General features: G+C 43.1%; 1 protein-coding gene and 1 long non-coding RNA gene across 4 annotated transcripts in view; one reads left to right on the forward strand and one right to left on the reverse strand.

The window, feature by feature from the left end:
- The window catches only part of LOC118744298, a 70963-nt gene extending 54297 nt beyond the window's left edge, over positions 1-16666 (forward strand). For all 3 annotated transcript variants that reach the window (XM_036477211.1, XM_036477212.1, XM_036477210.1), the window contains 9 exons: positions 1711-1982; positions 3525-4152; positions 11378-11853; positions 11912-13437; positions 14542-15222; positions 15283-15529; positions 15664-15876; positions 16081-16281; positions 16350-16666. In XM_036477211.1, the coding sequence (XP_036333104.1) occupies positions 1711-1982; positions 3525-4152; positions 11378-11853; positions 11912-13437; positions 14542-15222; positions 15283-15529; positions 15664-15876; positions 16081-16281; positions 16350-16511 (4406 nt within the window). In that variant the 3' untranslated portion in view covers positions 16512-16666. The remainder of the gene's footprint in view (positions 1-1710; positions 1983-3524; positions 4153-11377; positions 11854-11911; positions 13438-14541; positions 15223-15282; positions 15530-15663; positions 15877-16080; positions 16282-16349) is intronic.
- LOC118744299 lies at positions 9439-12943 on the reverse strand. Its single transcript, XR_004993524.1, has 3 exons — positions 12672-12943; positions 9885-10168; positions 9439-9815 (listed from the first exon to the last, which is right to left on the reverse strand). It is a non-coding gene; the product is annotated as an uncharacterized LOC118744299 (long non-coding RNA).
- Positions 16667-16871: the final 205 nt, after the last annotated feature.

Here is a 16871-nt window from a genome sequence, read left to right on the forward strand (position 1 = left end):
CCACCAATAAAGATAGATTAGATTTGTTCGGCCTTAAGAGCTTTATATTCCACCGCCAGTGTACTAAAGTAGTGAGACCCAAGGGGTTTAAACCTTAAGTTTGGGGAAACGTACCACAGCTGCAGTAAGGGCTGGGCGTGGTGTTCAGCCGTAGCGCATGGATTTCAATCAGGCAATGATCAGTTAGAGCTTGCACCAGTAAAGAGAGATTTCATTTGTTTAAATTAAGAGCTACCTACTCCGCCGCCAGTATACCGTAGTCGGAAGGTCTCAGCCACCATTAATTTCAAAACTTTTCGCTAAGCGTTCGTTGAGCTGACTATCCAGTAGCGCCCCAACCCTTTCCTTACTCGGCGACAATTCCTGAGAATTCCTGAATTGTATTTTAACTCATCAGCTATGCAGTTACCTGCGATAACGCTGTGGTCTGGAACCCAAATAAGCTTGATAGCGAAGTGATCTGATGCCATCGTGATAGAATTTAAATGTTACATGACGGTTTTCGAACGTATCATCAAAGAGTTAGGATCGTGATTGCAAACCTGGCTATCAGAAAATATGTTAATCTCCTTTGCAAGCATCCGCATTCCTTCATTGCGGCTACCTTCAATGGGAAAACACTGAATTAGAAGTTGATGCAGGTTTCCTCGCGGAAGCTATCTTCGCCTAGTGGGAAGATGGGAAGTAGGTGACGAGAAATCCACTCCCACCCAAAATCGGTGTGCTGTGATCGGTGTGGTCCGAAATGAGCTTCGTGAGTGCACTTAAAGCCCAGGTCCTTTAGCCTAGCTAGAGTATGGGTGTTTGTCAATGGATGACAACCCCTGTAAAAATATAATTCTACCGATGCGTTCTTAATCCTTTCCCCTATACCTCACTCTGTCAGAGAGAATTAGCAAAAAACCACCCTTGTGAAAAGAAAATCTCCGCTTTGTTAGGAATACAACTATTTTTTTGGGTAGCTGTTGACTTTGAGAGTCTCAGCGAGTTTTTCGTACTTGCAGTTTAAGCCAAAGAGTCACGATAGATAGTTTGGTACCTGTACGGACATTAGATGAGCTTTCTTCAAAATATAAACTTTGAGTAAGAAGACGCCTTGATATTCAGAAAAGAATGCACACTCTTTGTCTTAAACTTTTTAGAATACGAAAAGTTAAACTAATTATTGCCTAACCCCTGCTATGTTTGCCTGTCTATTTTGAGAAATTCGTGTGTATGCTCCTGGCAAGCATTCTGCGTGGCTTCAAAGATTGCCCCCCTAAAAGGCGCGCATGCCCAGACATCTGTATAATTCAACCTGTCATGTCAAGCAGCTATTTATTAATTTATGCATCCAAACATCACTCCACGTCTTCCGGTATACACCAGCGCCATTATCCCCTACACAATGATGCGCATGCGCTTGTGCTTCTATCCCCTAATATTTGTATGTATGTACACGATAAACCTCCTTGTCGATTGCATTTTTATTACGAAAAGTCATAAAATATTTGAGAGGCTGCACCACATACTTTGCATTTTATTTGCAAAGTGTTGCCGCTTACTTGGCAGCACCATTATTATAACTTACTATCTACCTCGACTGCCCATAAACCTTGTATGTATGTACGTAACGTACACATTTACGATATTGTTGTGCGCAAATTCAATATTTTCTTATTGCTTTCTAACCATTCTTTTTTATTTTGCTTATCTCCCGCTTTGCTGTAGGTCGTTTGCCACAATTGTATGCCGGCAATCCGGCTATCGCCACAGCTGCTGCGGCTGCCAATGTGCGCAATTGCAATTGCTGCCCCTACGGTTACCACATCGATTTGGATTTTGTACGCTACTGCGAATCGCTAGCGAATGCCAAGCCATCGGAGGAGGAGCTGCAGCGTCGCAGTCGCCGGCGCTCGCGCAAATCAATGGAATTCATGCTGGGTCTGGACGCTATGTTCGAGCAGTGGGACGCCGCCGCACGGGTGCAGGCAGTGCCAGAGGTGAGTTGTCTATCTGTATGTTTGTCTGCCTTCTACTGGTAGGCTTTGTGGCATGCCACAAACGATAAGCGCAACAGCGTGCAAACGAATTGAATGGCGGCGACTCCAAAGTCAAATTGCAAAGTCGAAACACTTAATTGAGTTTTGCCGCTTTGGTTGGAGCGTACGCGCGGCAGCCGCGGATCGTTTTGCAATTTATTTTATTATTGGTATTTGCGATCGGTTTTAAATGGAGCTATGCATATATTTTAATATGTCTGTGTTTTTATTGCCGGCGCTTTGCGTTTATTTGTTTATTTGCGCATTTGCTTGCGGCAACGCTGTTTTGATGAATGGCTTATGGCGGGTTAGAGGCTGGCATTGAAATTTATTTCAATGTCCGGTTAGAGGGCAACACAGTGATTTTTCAATAAATGAATTTGGTTGGTCTTGATTTACCGTAATGACGGTCGCGCGCGGCTGTTTCGTGGGGCATGAGAGAGAATCTTTGAAATGCCCACCAGGTATGATGACCAAGTGTTATGGCCGCTCGAGAGTTCCAAGTAAAAAAATGGCACTTATTGACCCCTAAATGAACAGTTGATTGAAGAAAGCGCTATATTTATGTTGAGGCTGCCTCAGCGCCACCTGTGTGCAGGTGTTGCATACCACCACCAGCGCCATCTGTGTAAGTGCATCACTTATCCCCTGTTGGCGGGTGAGTTTTCGTGTTTACATATTTCTCTGTACTCCATGGAATTCTCAATAAGTTCATGTAGTTTGGAATATAAAATCACTTGCGCATACTTTTCGTCAAAGAAACTGTTAATGAAGGCTACCATTCGTACGTTTGACTACGCTGTCGCGGCCCTTCAACACCATTCTCCTACCCTATTGTTTGAAAACACTATATTTAACAAAGAGCTGACATCCTGTGTTTAATTAAAAATTTCCACGCCATTACTGAGGCCATTATTTCTTTAAAACATTGCTAATTGTGACATCAGTGACACTTTAAGTCGTAAAAGTGCAATAAAAAAGTTGCCTCGCGTTGTGGCTCCCCCACTTAGCCGCTGTCAAGCAGTTAATACAGTTATTTTATGCGCTTATGAGTCATAAAATCTCCTCTTTGATCTCTCGAATACAAAATTTCACAGCAATAAAGGGGATTTTTGCCAACAACCGCAAAAACAAGCGCATCGAAAGGCTGTTTGTTAAAGCGGAGCGTTGATTTTCTTGGATTTCTCGCGGTTTCAACATGTGGGCGACATCAAAGAGTGTTTCGCAAAATTATATGACAATTCGCAATGCGAATATAAACAAAAAAAAGTAAGAGTATACCACAAATGAAATTAAAAGTGAAATTAAAAAGCGCGCGCTGCGTCGTCCGCTTAGAAGTTAATTGAAAAATGCCAAAGCGGTACAATCTCCTCAACCATTGCTAATCGAAAAAATCGATGTAATAAAAAAAAAAATCCTTGCAAAAACACAATTTTTAACAATTATCTCTCAACCCATAAAACTTCACACATTTATATCCGTAACCATTTCATCCATTCGCAGGTGCCACACGAAAATGACTCACCCGATTCACCACGCTTGCCGCCGCCACCCATACCGCACGCCTCCCACACCACCACCGCCTTTTGCACATCCACGCCGCGTCCACGCTCCTCGTCGGTGCCGCGTTACACCTACGGCAGCAACTGCAGCAGTGTGCCCCGCGCTGATTCACCCTTCGGCACAGCCTCATCCACCTGCTCGTCAGTGCGTGGCGCAGAGAGTGATGTGCCATATAGCATGCTACGTCAGCGCCAACAAGAGCATCAATCACGCCGTGATGCGCCCGAGACGCGCGCGTTTCTGCGCGAAGCGCTCGACGAAGTGTGCAGTGATTTTGAGCGCACGCTGGAGCGCACATCGTTGCGACGCAAGAAGGCGGTGAGCTGTAATGAGCGCGATGTTGGTTTTAGTGGTGGTGGAGGTGGCAGGCTGAATGGCCAATTATGCGGCTATGGCGTGGCCAGCGATCGCAATAACAATCATCAGCCGACATTCGCCATGAAGACGGATCTACCAGCGGCGAAGTTTGGCAAGACGACGAGTTGGATGCGCGAAGCGTATGCGCGCAATGGCTACAGCTGTAATGGCAAGCGCTATGCTTGGGAGCGTCCCGGCGAACAATCGATTGGTGAGTAAGATGTAAAATTGTTATTTCAATTTGATTCTTTTTAAATTGTATACCTTCGTATTATATGCAAATGCATTTGACTGCTAGTGCGCCTTAATTCATTTGCCCCGCGACTCCTACTATTTTTGTTTTTAACATTCGCTCGATTTTTCGCAAATATTTAAATGCCTTCAAATGTGGTGTCGTTTACACTAAACTAGCCTAGCGAATTAATGGTGACAGACACGCCTCGATCGTTTCTGATGCATTACCTGCGCTGTTCGGCTTGAGGCTTGTCGCCACCAATGGGCCGTGTCTACATGCAAATATTTGCCCTAAAGCACATTCGATTTGCAGTATTTATTCTATTAGATTGTTTATACATATACACTTATATATTTTGTACATACGAGTGCTTACTTATAAGCGGGCGTTTGCGCCTTATGCAAATTTTTCGCTTGTTGTAAATGCAAAATGTCTACTAAAATGTAGGTCGCCTGAGGTTGGACCATGTTAGACCTCGGGCGTGTATTGTATTTAAATTAGATTGTCTTACATTTATTCCTCTATTTTCGCACAGATTTTGTGGCTGACTCATTTCTCTAATAGAATCGGTCTTTGCTTACAATTGAATAAGAAATAAATTCGAAATTGTTTTATAGTGGGAAAAATATACCGCTAAGGTCTTTAAATAAAAAAAAAGAACGAGTAAAAACTGATGCCGTCTGCTATTTTCGATTTTTGGAACAATTCTGACGATTGCTTCCAGACTTCGGCTTCTTCACAAACACTCCCTAACTCTCAATCACGATATAAGACTACTCACCACAGTCATAAGTGCATACCAATGACGAATATTCGTGTCTTCAAATAACGAAAATAGCTAAAAAAAACAACTACTTTGACGATATCAAAAAGAAGTCTGAAGTACCATGAAGACATCTGAAAATTACGCATAGAGTTAGTTAACGCAATTATCTGCTGTGAAATAAACAGACAATCTACAATGCAGCTACCTTGGCGGCTAATGTCGGCGTCGGCCAAATGAGCGAAGCCAATCGGTGTATCTTTGACGTACATATCTTTATGGGTATCTCCGCAGCTGTGCGTGATTCATACAAACAACTGCCGACCGAGGTAGTCTAGATGCGAATAGGTAGATACTTAAATACTTTTGGTAAGCATAAGTAGGTACTTGCATACGTATTCTTAGTAAGGGGATAATATGGAAATAGTAAAGACATGAAAACGTAGAACTGAGTGGTATAGTTTTTCGTTTAGTGATTACTTAAATTGCAGAAAAAATGGTGTGATGCGATAGAGGTCAAAACTTGAGTAGTTATTATGTATTGCATATAGACTTCACCCTCCGACCAGAGACTACATGTAGACTACACCAGAACAGATGCGGCACGCGCGCCTGCTGAGCGAATGTTAGGCGCGGTTCTTACTACTGCAAGGTCTTTTTGGCTGGGGTTGGAGACGTGGCGGTTTAGGGATCCCCTTAAGCTCACAAAACTAATTAAGGTCTCAATGTCGGTACGTGTATTGACAGAACACAGTCCAATTAGGACTAAATATCACAGCTGAACACTTCCTATTCAGGCGCCCAGCTTCTGCTATACTCCAGTTTAAGCATCTGAATTTTTAACTAGCCCGGCGGAGCTCTCCGGCACCAACATTTGCCGCTTTCGGAACTCGGTTTCGGCACTCAGCAGCGCTATTCGTTACAACTAGACCTGGGCGACGAAGCCTGCACCGTACCTCGAGGTAGCGTCACGTGTTCGTATCCGCGAAGTTGATGACGAAAATGAAGTGAAAATTAACACTGATTCGCTTGAAATCCAGTACGCTTAATTAAGCTTAATTTTCGCCGTCAACGTCGCGCGTACGAAGACGCGACGCTACCGCGTAGTCGGTGTCACCCAAGCCTGGCTATAACTAAGTTTGCAACTCCATAACAAGCTTTGCAGGCGTTCTGCGCTTTTCGGGCGTTCAGCGCTTTTCAGGCTTTCACCTCTCTATTCAGCTATAGAAGCAAAGAACACATGCTTGAAATTGTTTTATTTTATTTATCGTAAACCAGAGGTTCCCAAATTTTTTCTCTTCTCGTAGACCCCCTTCAAAATTTTACTGGTTTCGGTGGACATTCGACTACATATTCGGTTAACATATTTTCAAAGCTCGCCAAAAAGTGCGAATATTAGATCTAACGATGCAAATTTGCATCGCGGGTGAGTTCCAAACTTGAATTCGGAGTGGCAAATATAAAAATAAAATGCTGTCTTGGGTTTCTACCCATCACGATTACTTGAAACCCGTTGCTCCTAAAAAAAATTAGCCAAGAAAAATTAGAATCATAGAACTTCAAAGGTTTTTTAAAGTGCCCATACGACCATTATTGACCAATCGAAACATTTGGTAATTTATTTAACAAATTGTAATCGAATTTGACAGTGCTGTTATAAGAAATATATTACAATGACATATTTAAAAAATTGCTCGTTAGTATGTTTATATTTTTTGAAATTATAGTCCCTTACCCGTTTGAGTTGTGAGTCACGCGTAATTGAATATACCTTGAGCATAGCCGTGAACGGGTTAAGCGAAACTTATATTAAGTTCAGAGAGAAATTTAATTGAGTCAATTAACCTTTTGATTGATCTATCGCTTTTTGGTGTTCACACACAGTCAGCTGCTCGATTAGCGACACGCAGTTAGCTGCTCCATTGCCTACAGTGATGGGAAAGTTGTTACAATCGTAGCTTTACATACCATTTTCGGTACATTTGGAACGTAGTCAAATAGTTTTTCAGGAAATTAGTTTATATTTTTATTCACATTTCAACACGTTTTCTGGTGTGGGTAACTTGTCATATAGCCTCCCTCTTTTGTGATAGAAAAGGGTGGTCAAAGTAACGTAACTGTCTGTCTGGCGTAATCAAAGATAGAGAATATTTTTTTTTTTTAAACGCCATTCAGCGACTCACCATCACGAAAACATAGTTTTGTCTCCAACTGCTCGAAGAGATTCGTTTTATAGCCAAATTTGTTTAATGTGAGTCCACAAGTTGATATGGTATCGAAGGGAAAGGTTATAATCTTATTGGAACTTTGTATGGTAAATCGCTAAAGCTTGGCTAATTGCTCGAACACACTTTTAGCTTGCTCATTTTCGCTTAGGCAATTTCGACGTTAACGTCGTCTAAAAATTGTATTAACTTTTTTTTTTAATTTTTTTAGTAGATTAGAATAGAAACCTCAGAGACGACGGCAATCCTCGAATTGATGCCATACCAAGCTAGAGGCTGCTGAGTGTTTAATGCGATTGGAAATAATAGTTTACCACACGTTGCCCGAAAGCTCACTTTTGAGCATTCTTTATTACAAAGATTGTTCTATTTAATTAAAAAAAAAAAATTTATGTTTTTAGCTTCGTCATCTCCGCTATCTCGTTGAGAGCTACGTGAACTGCTCATAGAGCGCTACTTATCATTTTATGCCTTATGAGGTGGGAGATCAAAGAGCGCACTCTACCGCGCGTCAGTGGCCTCCAATTGATTTCAACATCTTTGGTAATTGTTTGCGTTATCACTTTAACGAAAAATCAATAATAAATAAATATTTATATCTGTTTATTTAATGAAAGAATTGAATAAATATTATTTGAAAGTATTTGTTTGTGAAAATAAATAGTTAGTACTTTTCCTCCATTCGAGCGCGACTTACTTTTCTTAAACCTCTTCGCAACCGCTGTGAGCAGTCGTAACGAAATTTTTCAAAGCCACCGTCGAAGCTGCGGAAACATTGAAGATCGCTACATAATCAGCGATCGGCAGCGAAGAAAGCAAGAAAATCACGGCTTAATTAGCACCTATCAGTCTATCTGCAGCGCTCAAGCTGTCTAAGTCTCGGGCGTGTAAGGCGAGCGTGAAAGCAAGAAAAGAAGTGAATCGAACGAATTTTGAAGAAAATTTGCTGCCAAAGCTTTAGGCAAAAATCGTTCCAACAAATGCGAAAAATCAGCAATCAAATCACTAATCAAGGCTAATAGCTAACAAATAAAGTAAATGAAATAATTGCAATTTTGTGCAGCTGTATTTTTTTTTTGTATGTTTTACGCAAACATTTTACGCTACCATAAAAGCAATTAAATCTAAAAATGAAAGCGTTTGCTAGCAAAAGAATTGCAAATGAGAAGCAAGCGTAGTAGAAAAGTGTAAAAAAAAATTAGCAAAAACTGAAATTGAGGCTTTTGTTTGTTGTAAATGCAATCATGAAAATGCTGGCAATAAATGTATTTGTCTAGCTGCGAGTGTGTTTGTGCGTGCACGAAACGGTGTAGTAAATGCCGGCAACAGTAGTAATTAAATTTTCAAACGAAAGCCGCAGCCACAGCGCGCGAACAGTAGAAAGCGAGAACAACGAGGGTGGGAATGGGAAAATAAATGGGAAAGAAAGTTAAAAAAAAAAATGCGCTTGAAAGTGAATTTGAAAACATATATAGAATAAATTTTTTGTGAAAAAATAAAAAAAGGCCAAAAAGAAGGCAACAAATTTTAATTCAGAAAGTTTTTTATGTAGAGAAATTGAAAAAATTTCACTTGCAAGTGAAGTTTTTATAATAAAGGAATAAATCGCAAAAAACGAAAATTTGCGCTGTGAAGAAGAAAATATTTTTAAAACTTTTCTGCTTTAAGAAAAAAGCAAAGCATTGCCCACCACTGTACGCAGCTTATACGCCGTGTGTGACCGCAGCAATCGTCCGCGCTCTTGCCTTCGCCTTGTTACTGCAATTAATGTCTTAACAATGCCAATAATTACTCGAGCAAATAATTTTATAAACTTTATAACATTGTTTTTATTCTTCTACATTTATGTAAGCATAAAAGCAATCAACTCTGTGCTCTCTAAATAAATTATCAGCAATTGGCTGCGGATAGTCGTTAGCTGTGATTATTGCGAGTTGAACTGCGACCTCGCTGTGCAGTCAATTACGTACTTTGTTTGTTTAGCATAGATTAATTTTTATGCCGAGATTAAAAATACAATAAAAACAGTTGTTCAAATAATGTTCACCACTACAAGTAAAACAAATCGACGCAAGGAGCGTAAATCGTCGCTTAACAATAACGAGAACCCAATCTCGAAATCCAAATCACGGCTGAAGGATGTGAAAAGCTGGTGGAGTAATTGTAGGTGGACTGGAATACATTTATATTTTTAGTTTATATTTCTTATATTAATGCCGGGTTTCACCAAGCAATTTTAAAACTTATCAGACTGTTAAAATTTAAAATAACAAATTTTCAGTAATAATTCTCAATATTTTATTTCTATTTTTTGATAAGCTCAAACATTTCATAAAGCTTTTTAGGTTATATGTTCCTGAAAGTGCTTTGGACTGCTCTAGACATGGTAGTTTATCCCAGTAGCGATTTCTTCGAGCCTCTTCCTCTAACCGGGCCATCGTCGATCACGTTTCCTTTCCTTTCCAAACTCGATTGGTCCGACGAAGAGTATTCAACTTATCGAGGCACTCAATCACCAGTTGAGATGCTAACTGATGAGTTCTGAGGGCCTTGATAGCCGCTTTGCTGTTAGCCAAGATAGCGATGTTCTGATTTAGGTAGTTTCGCCTGATATTAAAGTCTGTGCACCTTTACATGGCGTATGTTTCAGCCTGAAAATGGACATTACTATATTTTCCCATGGATTCTGAGTATCTTAACCTCGGTCCAACTACACCCACCTCGGCGGTACCCTCTTCAGTCAACGAGCCATCAGTGGTCCAGGTTAGCATGTTTTGGTTTATCCGATATTTGTCGGATTTGCTCTCCAGGTCTTCTTAAATATTACTGAGATCAGTTTTGATCCTCTTTGTAAAGCTTACTTAGCTAGAAATCGTATAGAATGAAAGTCACAGAAAGACGAATCGAGGTCAGCACCGACATCTAAGTTAGCGTTTCAGGATTGCCCTTTCGCAGATATGGTACGCCACTATATGTAAGAATCTTGCCATGTATTAATGGCTGCCTAAAAGTATGAAATGTTAAGGCTTAATCAATATTTTTTAAATGCTTGTTGAGAAGGAAAACTGCTGCTATTTAGCAATGCATAAATTTACTATTTTCTTCCCTAGCCTCCTCCCTTTAAGCTACCGTGGCGAAAGGCTATGTCTTTTGAATAAAATAAGTCATCGTAGACGCTTGAGTTCGCGTAGTACCCCTTGAAGTATGCAACATATCGTCACCTGAAATGCAGTAAGACGTAACAACATCGTAATTGAAATGGAAAAAGTCCTGACTAATAATTTTTTTATTTTCATAAATGAGGTGGGAGTTGTAATTCGATGAAATTCATCGTATCAATCAAAAACTGAATTTGGAATTTTTTATTAGTTGCGACTTTTTGCATTTCAGCGGTGATGTTTGTTCGTCTTTTTGATTTTCAGGTGACGATATATAGATGCCTAGTGAAATTTTACTATTTTTTATTAGCTCGTTCACTTAGCTCGTATTGATACTTCTCAATCGGTGTATTAACCACACATAACTGGTTGTCTGTCAAATTAAATTCAAAATAAATGGGCCCTTAGCGCTCAATTTAAAAAGACTTGGTGAGGTAGTTTTGAATACACTACCATAATTTTACTCTGATTTCAGTTTCACCTTTGAATTCATGTTAACCGTTATGCGAATTTTTGAATGTCATTTGCATGAATTTGCTTTAGCCCGACATTATTTCCTCTTCCTCCTACCGCACTAATAAACAAATCGAAAAAACAAACGACAATAGTAAATGAAACTTCAATGCTAATAAACCAAACTGGCTTCAGAGGTTCGTTGTTAGAGCTTACGTTGCCGCTGACGACTTGCTGCTGACTTTGTTTTATTTATAAATTATTGCATAAGTTCGAGATCTAGCTGAACACAAAGAAGACAAACAAATAGCAATGCCAATAACAAAGGTAATATCAGTCAAGAAGTCGCAAAGCAACAACAACCGCGAACGTACCAGAAGCGGTTACTGCAATTAGCCGAAAAATACATAATTTAGCTGAGCTCTCGACGGCGTGCAATGGTAGCGCGCTCGTCAGTTGTCCGCCGTTCGCGCTAATGGAACGTTTGCGCATCAAAATTATTTTAGTTAAGCCGAATGATAAGAAAAAATGTGTGTGTAATCTCCCTTCAATTGCAAATGCAATTTCATTTGACACTTTTTCTTTTTCTCCTCTCATTGCAGATTCGTGCGTCGCTGGCAACAAGTCACCACGCACGGCGCGCTACCTAGCCAAGGCCGCGGCCGCGTTACCCGTTCATCAGAAGCTCTCGCCCGCCGAGCAGCAGTATGAGTCATATGTTCAGGCCACAGTGGCGGCGAACGCCAAGTCGCCAGTGGAACAGCTAGTGCCACCACCACCGCCGCCACGTCGTCACCCACCGCAACCAAGAAGGCTGCTACTGAGTCCACGAAATGGTGAAACTGAGTTGATAGACACAGACGATGTCGACAGAAAACAATCGCAGTCGGAAGGTGAGGCGCCAGTGTTTGATGAAAACGCCGCACCGCATTTCGCATCACCGCCAGCAACGAATGGCGCGGAAACAAGTGCTGCAAGTGATGCACAAACACTGTTTAGCATACGCCAGCAGATGGCGCTGAGCTTGAAGCGCATGAAAGATTTGGAGGAGCAAGTGAAATCTATACCCGAACTGCAGGTGAGTTGCATTTTAAGCTTCAAAAGTGTGCTTTCTCTCTTACTTGTTCTACTTTCAGCACGAGCTGACGCAATTGCGTGACGAAAAGCAGCGACTGCAGCAATCACTGCAGCGCAAGGAGGACGAACTGCAGCGTGCACGTGAAGCGCCGCGTCCGTCCCCCTCACCCAGCCCAGCGGCAAGTTTAAAAAATGGCTCTCCAGTGCAGTTCACGCCGCAACGCATCAGCCCGGTCTCGTTGGAGAGTTTAGGCTCTCGCCTGCGCGCCAATTCGAGCAGCTCCGAACGTCAGCTGCGCGCGTCTGCCACACTCAAGCGCGATGTGGGCACCATGTGCGGGCTGCATGCGACGCGTGACATCGCAGTCGGCAGTCCGATACAAATGGTGCGTAGTGTGGGCACAAGCCCCGCACAGCAGCTACGCAGCATCACCGAAACGCTTCACTCGCAATGGGAAATGGAAGAACATACACAAATTGCCATAAGGCGCTATGAGGAGCTACGGGCGCTACAGCAGCTCAAGCAGACAGTGAACGTGGGCACGCAAATGCACGTGCCGCGTTGTGTGGACAGTGGAGTGCAGACCACAACGGCGCCGAAGGTGCTTAAGAATTCGGTGAGTGTCATGGCCAGCCCCCAAACACGGGAAGCTATAGTCAGCTGTCGTCCGGAAGTTCGTTCTATGGGCTGTTCGGAGGACAACATATTGGATCCGCTGTGTGACAAGTGCCGCATTGTTAAGCGCAGCATAGGCTGCAGTACCGAAGACCCCGGCTTTATTAAAGTCAAGTCAGTCTCACTGAAATTACTCGACTCACCTGGATTTCTGCGTAGCAAAACCTTTTCGTTGGGTGAGCACGAGCGACTCGGTCGGATATCCAAATCCACGGGCACACAGTACACACCTGTACCAGTACATAACACTGGCAGCCAAACCGCGACCACTTATGTGCACGCTGTCGGCGTGCAATGCTCACCGGACCAGCGTCATGTCAGTGCGCAGAGCGAAGTGGAGCGGCAGACGCGACAAACGGACACGCGCGATCTGATACGGCTCTGCGCGACACAAACTAGCACCGAGGAATATGTGCCGCCGCCTGTGGTCATTGTTGAACCGCCGCCTCAGAAGGAGGAAAAGCCTGCGCCGCCGAAAGCGGTAACGCGCACAACTGCCAGCAATACTGACGCGCCGCGTACTGTTGACTACGGTGTAAATACGCTACCGCCTGCGCCTATACGCCACACGGCGGCGAACACTGAATCGGTGCGTAAACGCGACATTGGTTGTGGTGATGTCGTGAAGCCGCATATCTCCATCGCCTGCGCGGATAACTACTGTGATTCCTGCAAGGACGCAATAAAGAATTTGGCCAAAGATTTCTCGAAAGTTCTGTCACCACAGTCGCCACCATCGCCCAAGCCGCGTCCACCACCACCAGTACGCAGCGCCTCCATGGACTCACGCATACCGCGTCGCAAAAACATACCACCTAGTCCCAGTCCGGTGCGGCGGCCCTTCCAGCGGCAGAATACGTACACTATAACAACAACGCCGGAGAAACAACCAGCGAAGACAACACAGAGGTGAGTAGTTGTGTGGCGCAAGTATCGCTACGTGTGGTGATTAGTGTACGGCTGGTTTGTGCCTTCGCTAGGCAAATGACCTAGTGACTACGCTGCTATTTGTCTATATACAACACACCCTTCAGCTCATATACACACACGTTTGTTGCGATGCTGCGGTGGCTGTGTGGCGATGTACGCTGCCCCACTTCATTACCCTGACCTGCTCCACTAACATTTTGTTCCACTCCAGTTCAAGCAGCTATTTGTGTACGTGCGGTGGCATTTTAGCGGCCAAATATTTATTTTCAACAACTGTATGGCGCATGCGCCGTGCAAAGGTATGCTCGGCATGCATGGAAAATTGAAGTCAGGCAGTGTGTCGTTCCGTCTTTTAGACAATTATTTTCCTCGTTATTGTCATTGAAGCTGATAAGTGACAAGAGATAACTGTACAGCACTTATAACCTCGGTAGATTTAAGCCATCACCTCATCTATGAATAACGGCGGATTATCGAATATAGTCGCAGCACTTAAAGTACATTGTTTTAATTTTTTTTTTCGTCCGCCATCTATCGTCTTCAAATTTTTCTCATTTTGCTCCACTGTACCAAGCTTACGCTCGCATACGCTGCAATGACCTTCAAGGTAATTTTCTCTCCCGCAAAAGTGTCCCAGCAGCTCCAGCTCCAGCAGCTCGATTCAAGTGTTGGTCACGCAGTTCGCGGCAGCAAGGCTTCAACGGCACTACACTTACGCACACGCGTGTGCTTGGCTTTTTTGAATTATTTTTCTTTTGCTGCAGTGCTTCTTAGTTATTCAAATTTTATGTGTGAAAATTGTTTATGATTGTTGTGCGGCCAATTTGTTTTTGCTGTTATTATTAAGGCAATTTAAAATCGACTTATAATTAGTGGACGAACATTTGTGCTGGAAAAATAAACTCTGCCAGGCAACGCAGAAGTCCATAAATGTTTTCTGGTCTAAGCAGTTTCACTTGCTATCCGCTGATAGTGAGTGGCTGCTCCGCGCTACTGCTGACGTATGTAAAGAGTAGTGACGAATCTGTTAAATTAAAATTAAAATTTTTTTTTGAAATAAATATTCTCGCCTTCTAATTTCAGTTCGCTGCATGAGAAGCCGCCATCCATCGGTCACTTTTTGCCACCCGAATCGGCTAGCGAAACACAAAGCTTCATCACTGAGCCCACCAACGGAGCTGGCGCGGCCGGCGCTAAGATTGCAGCGCCCAAAGCAATCACTTCCATCACTGCCCCATCATCTGCCGCAAGTTCGCGCCGCGCATCTGACGCCAGTCAACAACGCGCTGAGGCGCTAGATACTAGCCAAGTTGATGAGACTACGCCGCTGCAACCGAGCCTCGATGGACTGATTGTGCGTGAGGAGAAGCGCGTCAGCGTCAGCTGGTCTCGCGATGCCTCACCAGCACCGCACAAAGAAGGCCCTTCACCGTACCGCTCGCTGGAGAGCTCATTCAATGAGAAGTTAAAGGAGGAGTCCACACTGGAAACAACAAAAGCTGTGCTGGCTGAGGAAAGCGAAGAAAAGGAGGATACTTTGGTCGATGTGGATGTTTCGAAGGGTGCGCGTCGCAAGACTACAACGCTGAAATCTAGTCAAAATTCAAGCAAGCAAGAGGAAAAAATTGAAACCTCAACAGCGGCAAAAAAGGAGGAGGTGAAAGGGGAACAGTTGAATCAAGAGAAGCGCGAGGTGCAGGAGCGCCTACCATCCAAGGCGCTGCTGCAGAAATTGGCAATGGTTGAGGCGGAGCCACGACAAAAGTAAGCACCGCTAAGTCGTTGAATGGTTACATTATTAAATATGATTAATAAAAATTATAGATTCGTTCCGCCTGTTGAGATGCTAAACGCTCTGAGAACCATCAATAACTCACTATTGAAGAAAGTTGACGCAAAGTCTTTATCGGCGACCAGCTTGAAGTCATCTAAATTGATCATACAACAGGAATGGTTCCGCGCTTCGAGCACCGAAAAGGCAAATCCGCATGAGGTAGAGGATTACTTGGACTGCTTTGAGGAAATGTCGGTGGCGCTGCTGGAGTACTGTGTCAATATGGTGGATGCTAATGTGAGTGGGAACTTTTGTGCATGCAACGCCTCGTAAAGAGGTCCATTCAAATATTATTTTTCAGTCGGTTTATTAAGACTCCTTCTCCTTCTCCCTCTCTCTCTCTCTCTCTTATCGTTCTTACCCACCTCCAGGGCAATACAGCAATGCACTATGCGGTCTCGCATGGCAACTTTGACGTCGTATCCATTTTACTCGATTCAAAGGTTTGCAATGTAAATCAAATGAATAACGCTGGATACACTTGTGTGATGCTCGTCTCATTGGCAAAGCTGAAAAACGCTGCGCATCGCACAGTCGTACAACGACTGTTCCAGATGGCCGATGTCAATATACGAGCCAAGAAGGTAGGTAATGACCGAGCAACTGCTTAACAAATGGGACACAAAGTGGAACTCATATGTATGTGTTGCAATGTGCGTGCTTTTTCTTTTTCCCCTAAAAATTATTTTAACAAAAAATTGGCCTAAAATCTAAAATTTCAATAACTTTTCCCCGCTTCCGAAAACCAAAAAAACAAAAACAACAAAACGTGTGTCCCCTCCCAACAGCACTGCCAAACCGCATTGATGCTGGCTGTTTCCCATGGTAACTACGACATGGTGGAGTTGCTGTTGGCCGCTGGCGCTGACATTAACATACAGGATGAGGACGGTAGCACGGCGCTGATGTGCGCGGCGGAGCATGGACGCACGGATATTGTCAAGCATTTATTGTCACAGCCTGATTGTGATTCGCTAATAGTGGATGTGGTGAGTGGAAGAGACATTAATCCAAACAAGTTTTTGAGTTTAATTTTCTTCTACTATTTTTTCTGCAGGATGGCGCTACGGCTTTCAAGATAGCCTGGCAGGCTGGACATCGCGATCTCGGTTTGTTGTTGTATGTGCACGAGCAGATGCTGCGCAGCAAACAGCCCAATCGTGGTGATGCAACGCGTGTTTCATTAGAGCTGCCGCGACGCACGAAGCCTGCTAAGTGAGGGAGAACGCTGGAGCAAGTGTTTATAGAAAGTGAGCCGCATTCGTTAAAAAGGTAAATGGCTAGCGGAGCGTAAGATGATTTCACTAATACAAAGTAAAACAAAAATCACTGAATAACTGGAAAATATGTAAAACGATGCCAGCCAAAAAAAAATTACGAACAAAGTAGTGAGTTTTTCCTTAAAATTAGTAGTTTTTGCCAGTAGAATGGCATTAAATATCTTTAAATATATTACTTAGTCTCGCACTTTAGCGTGCTGGCGACAACAGAAATTATGTAATGTAGTAATATGTACTTTTTAAGGTTAGGTTCTAATACTCGAAGAAATTTGCGGGTACTTAGTAAAGATTTTTTAAAA

Source organism: Rhagoletis pomonella, unplaced genomic scaffold (genome assembly GCF_013731165.1).
Source record: "Rhagoletis pomonella isolate Grant_MI unplaced genomic scaffold, Rhpom_1.0 Rhpom_scaffold_00008, whole genome shotgun sequence".
Taxonomy (NCBI): Eukaryota; Metazoa; Arthropoda; class Insecta; order Diptera; family Tephritidae; genus Rhagoletis; species Rhagoletis pomonella.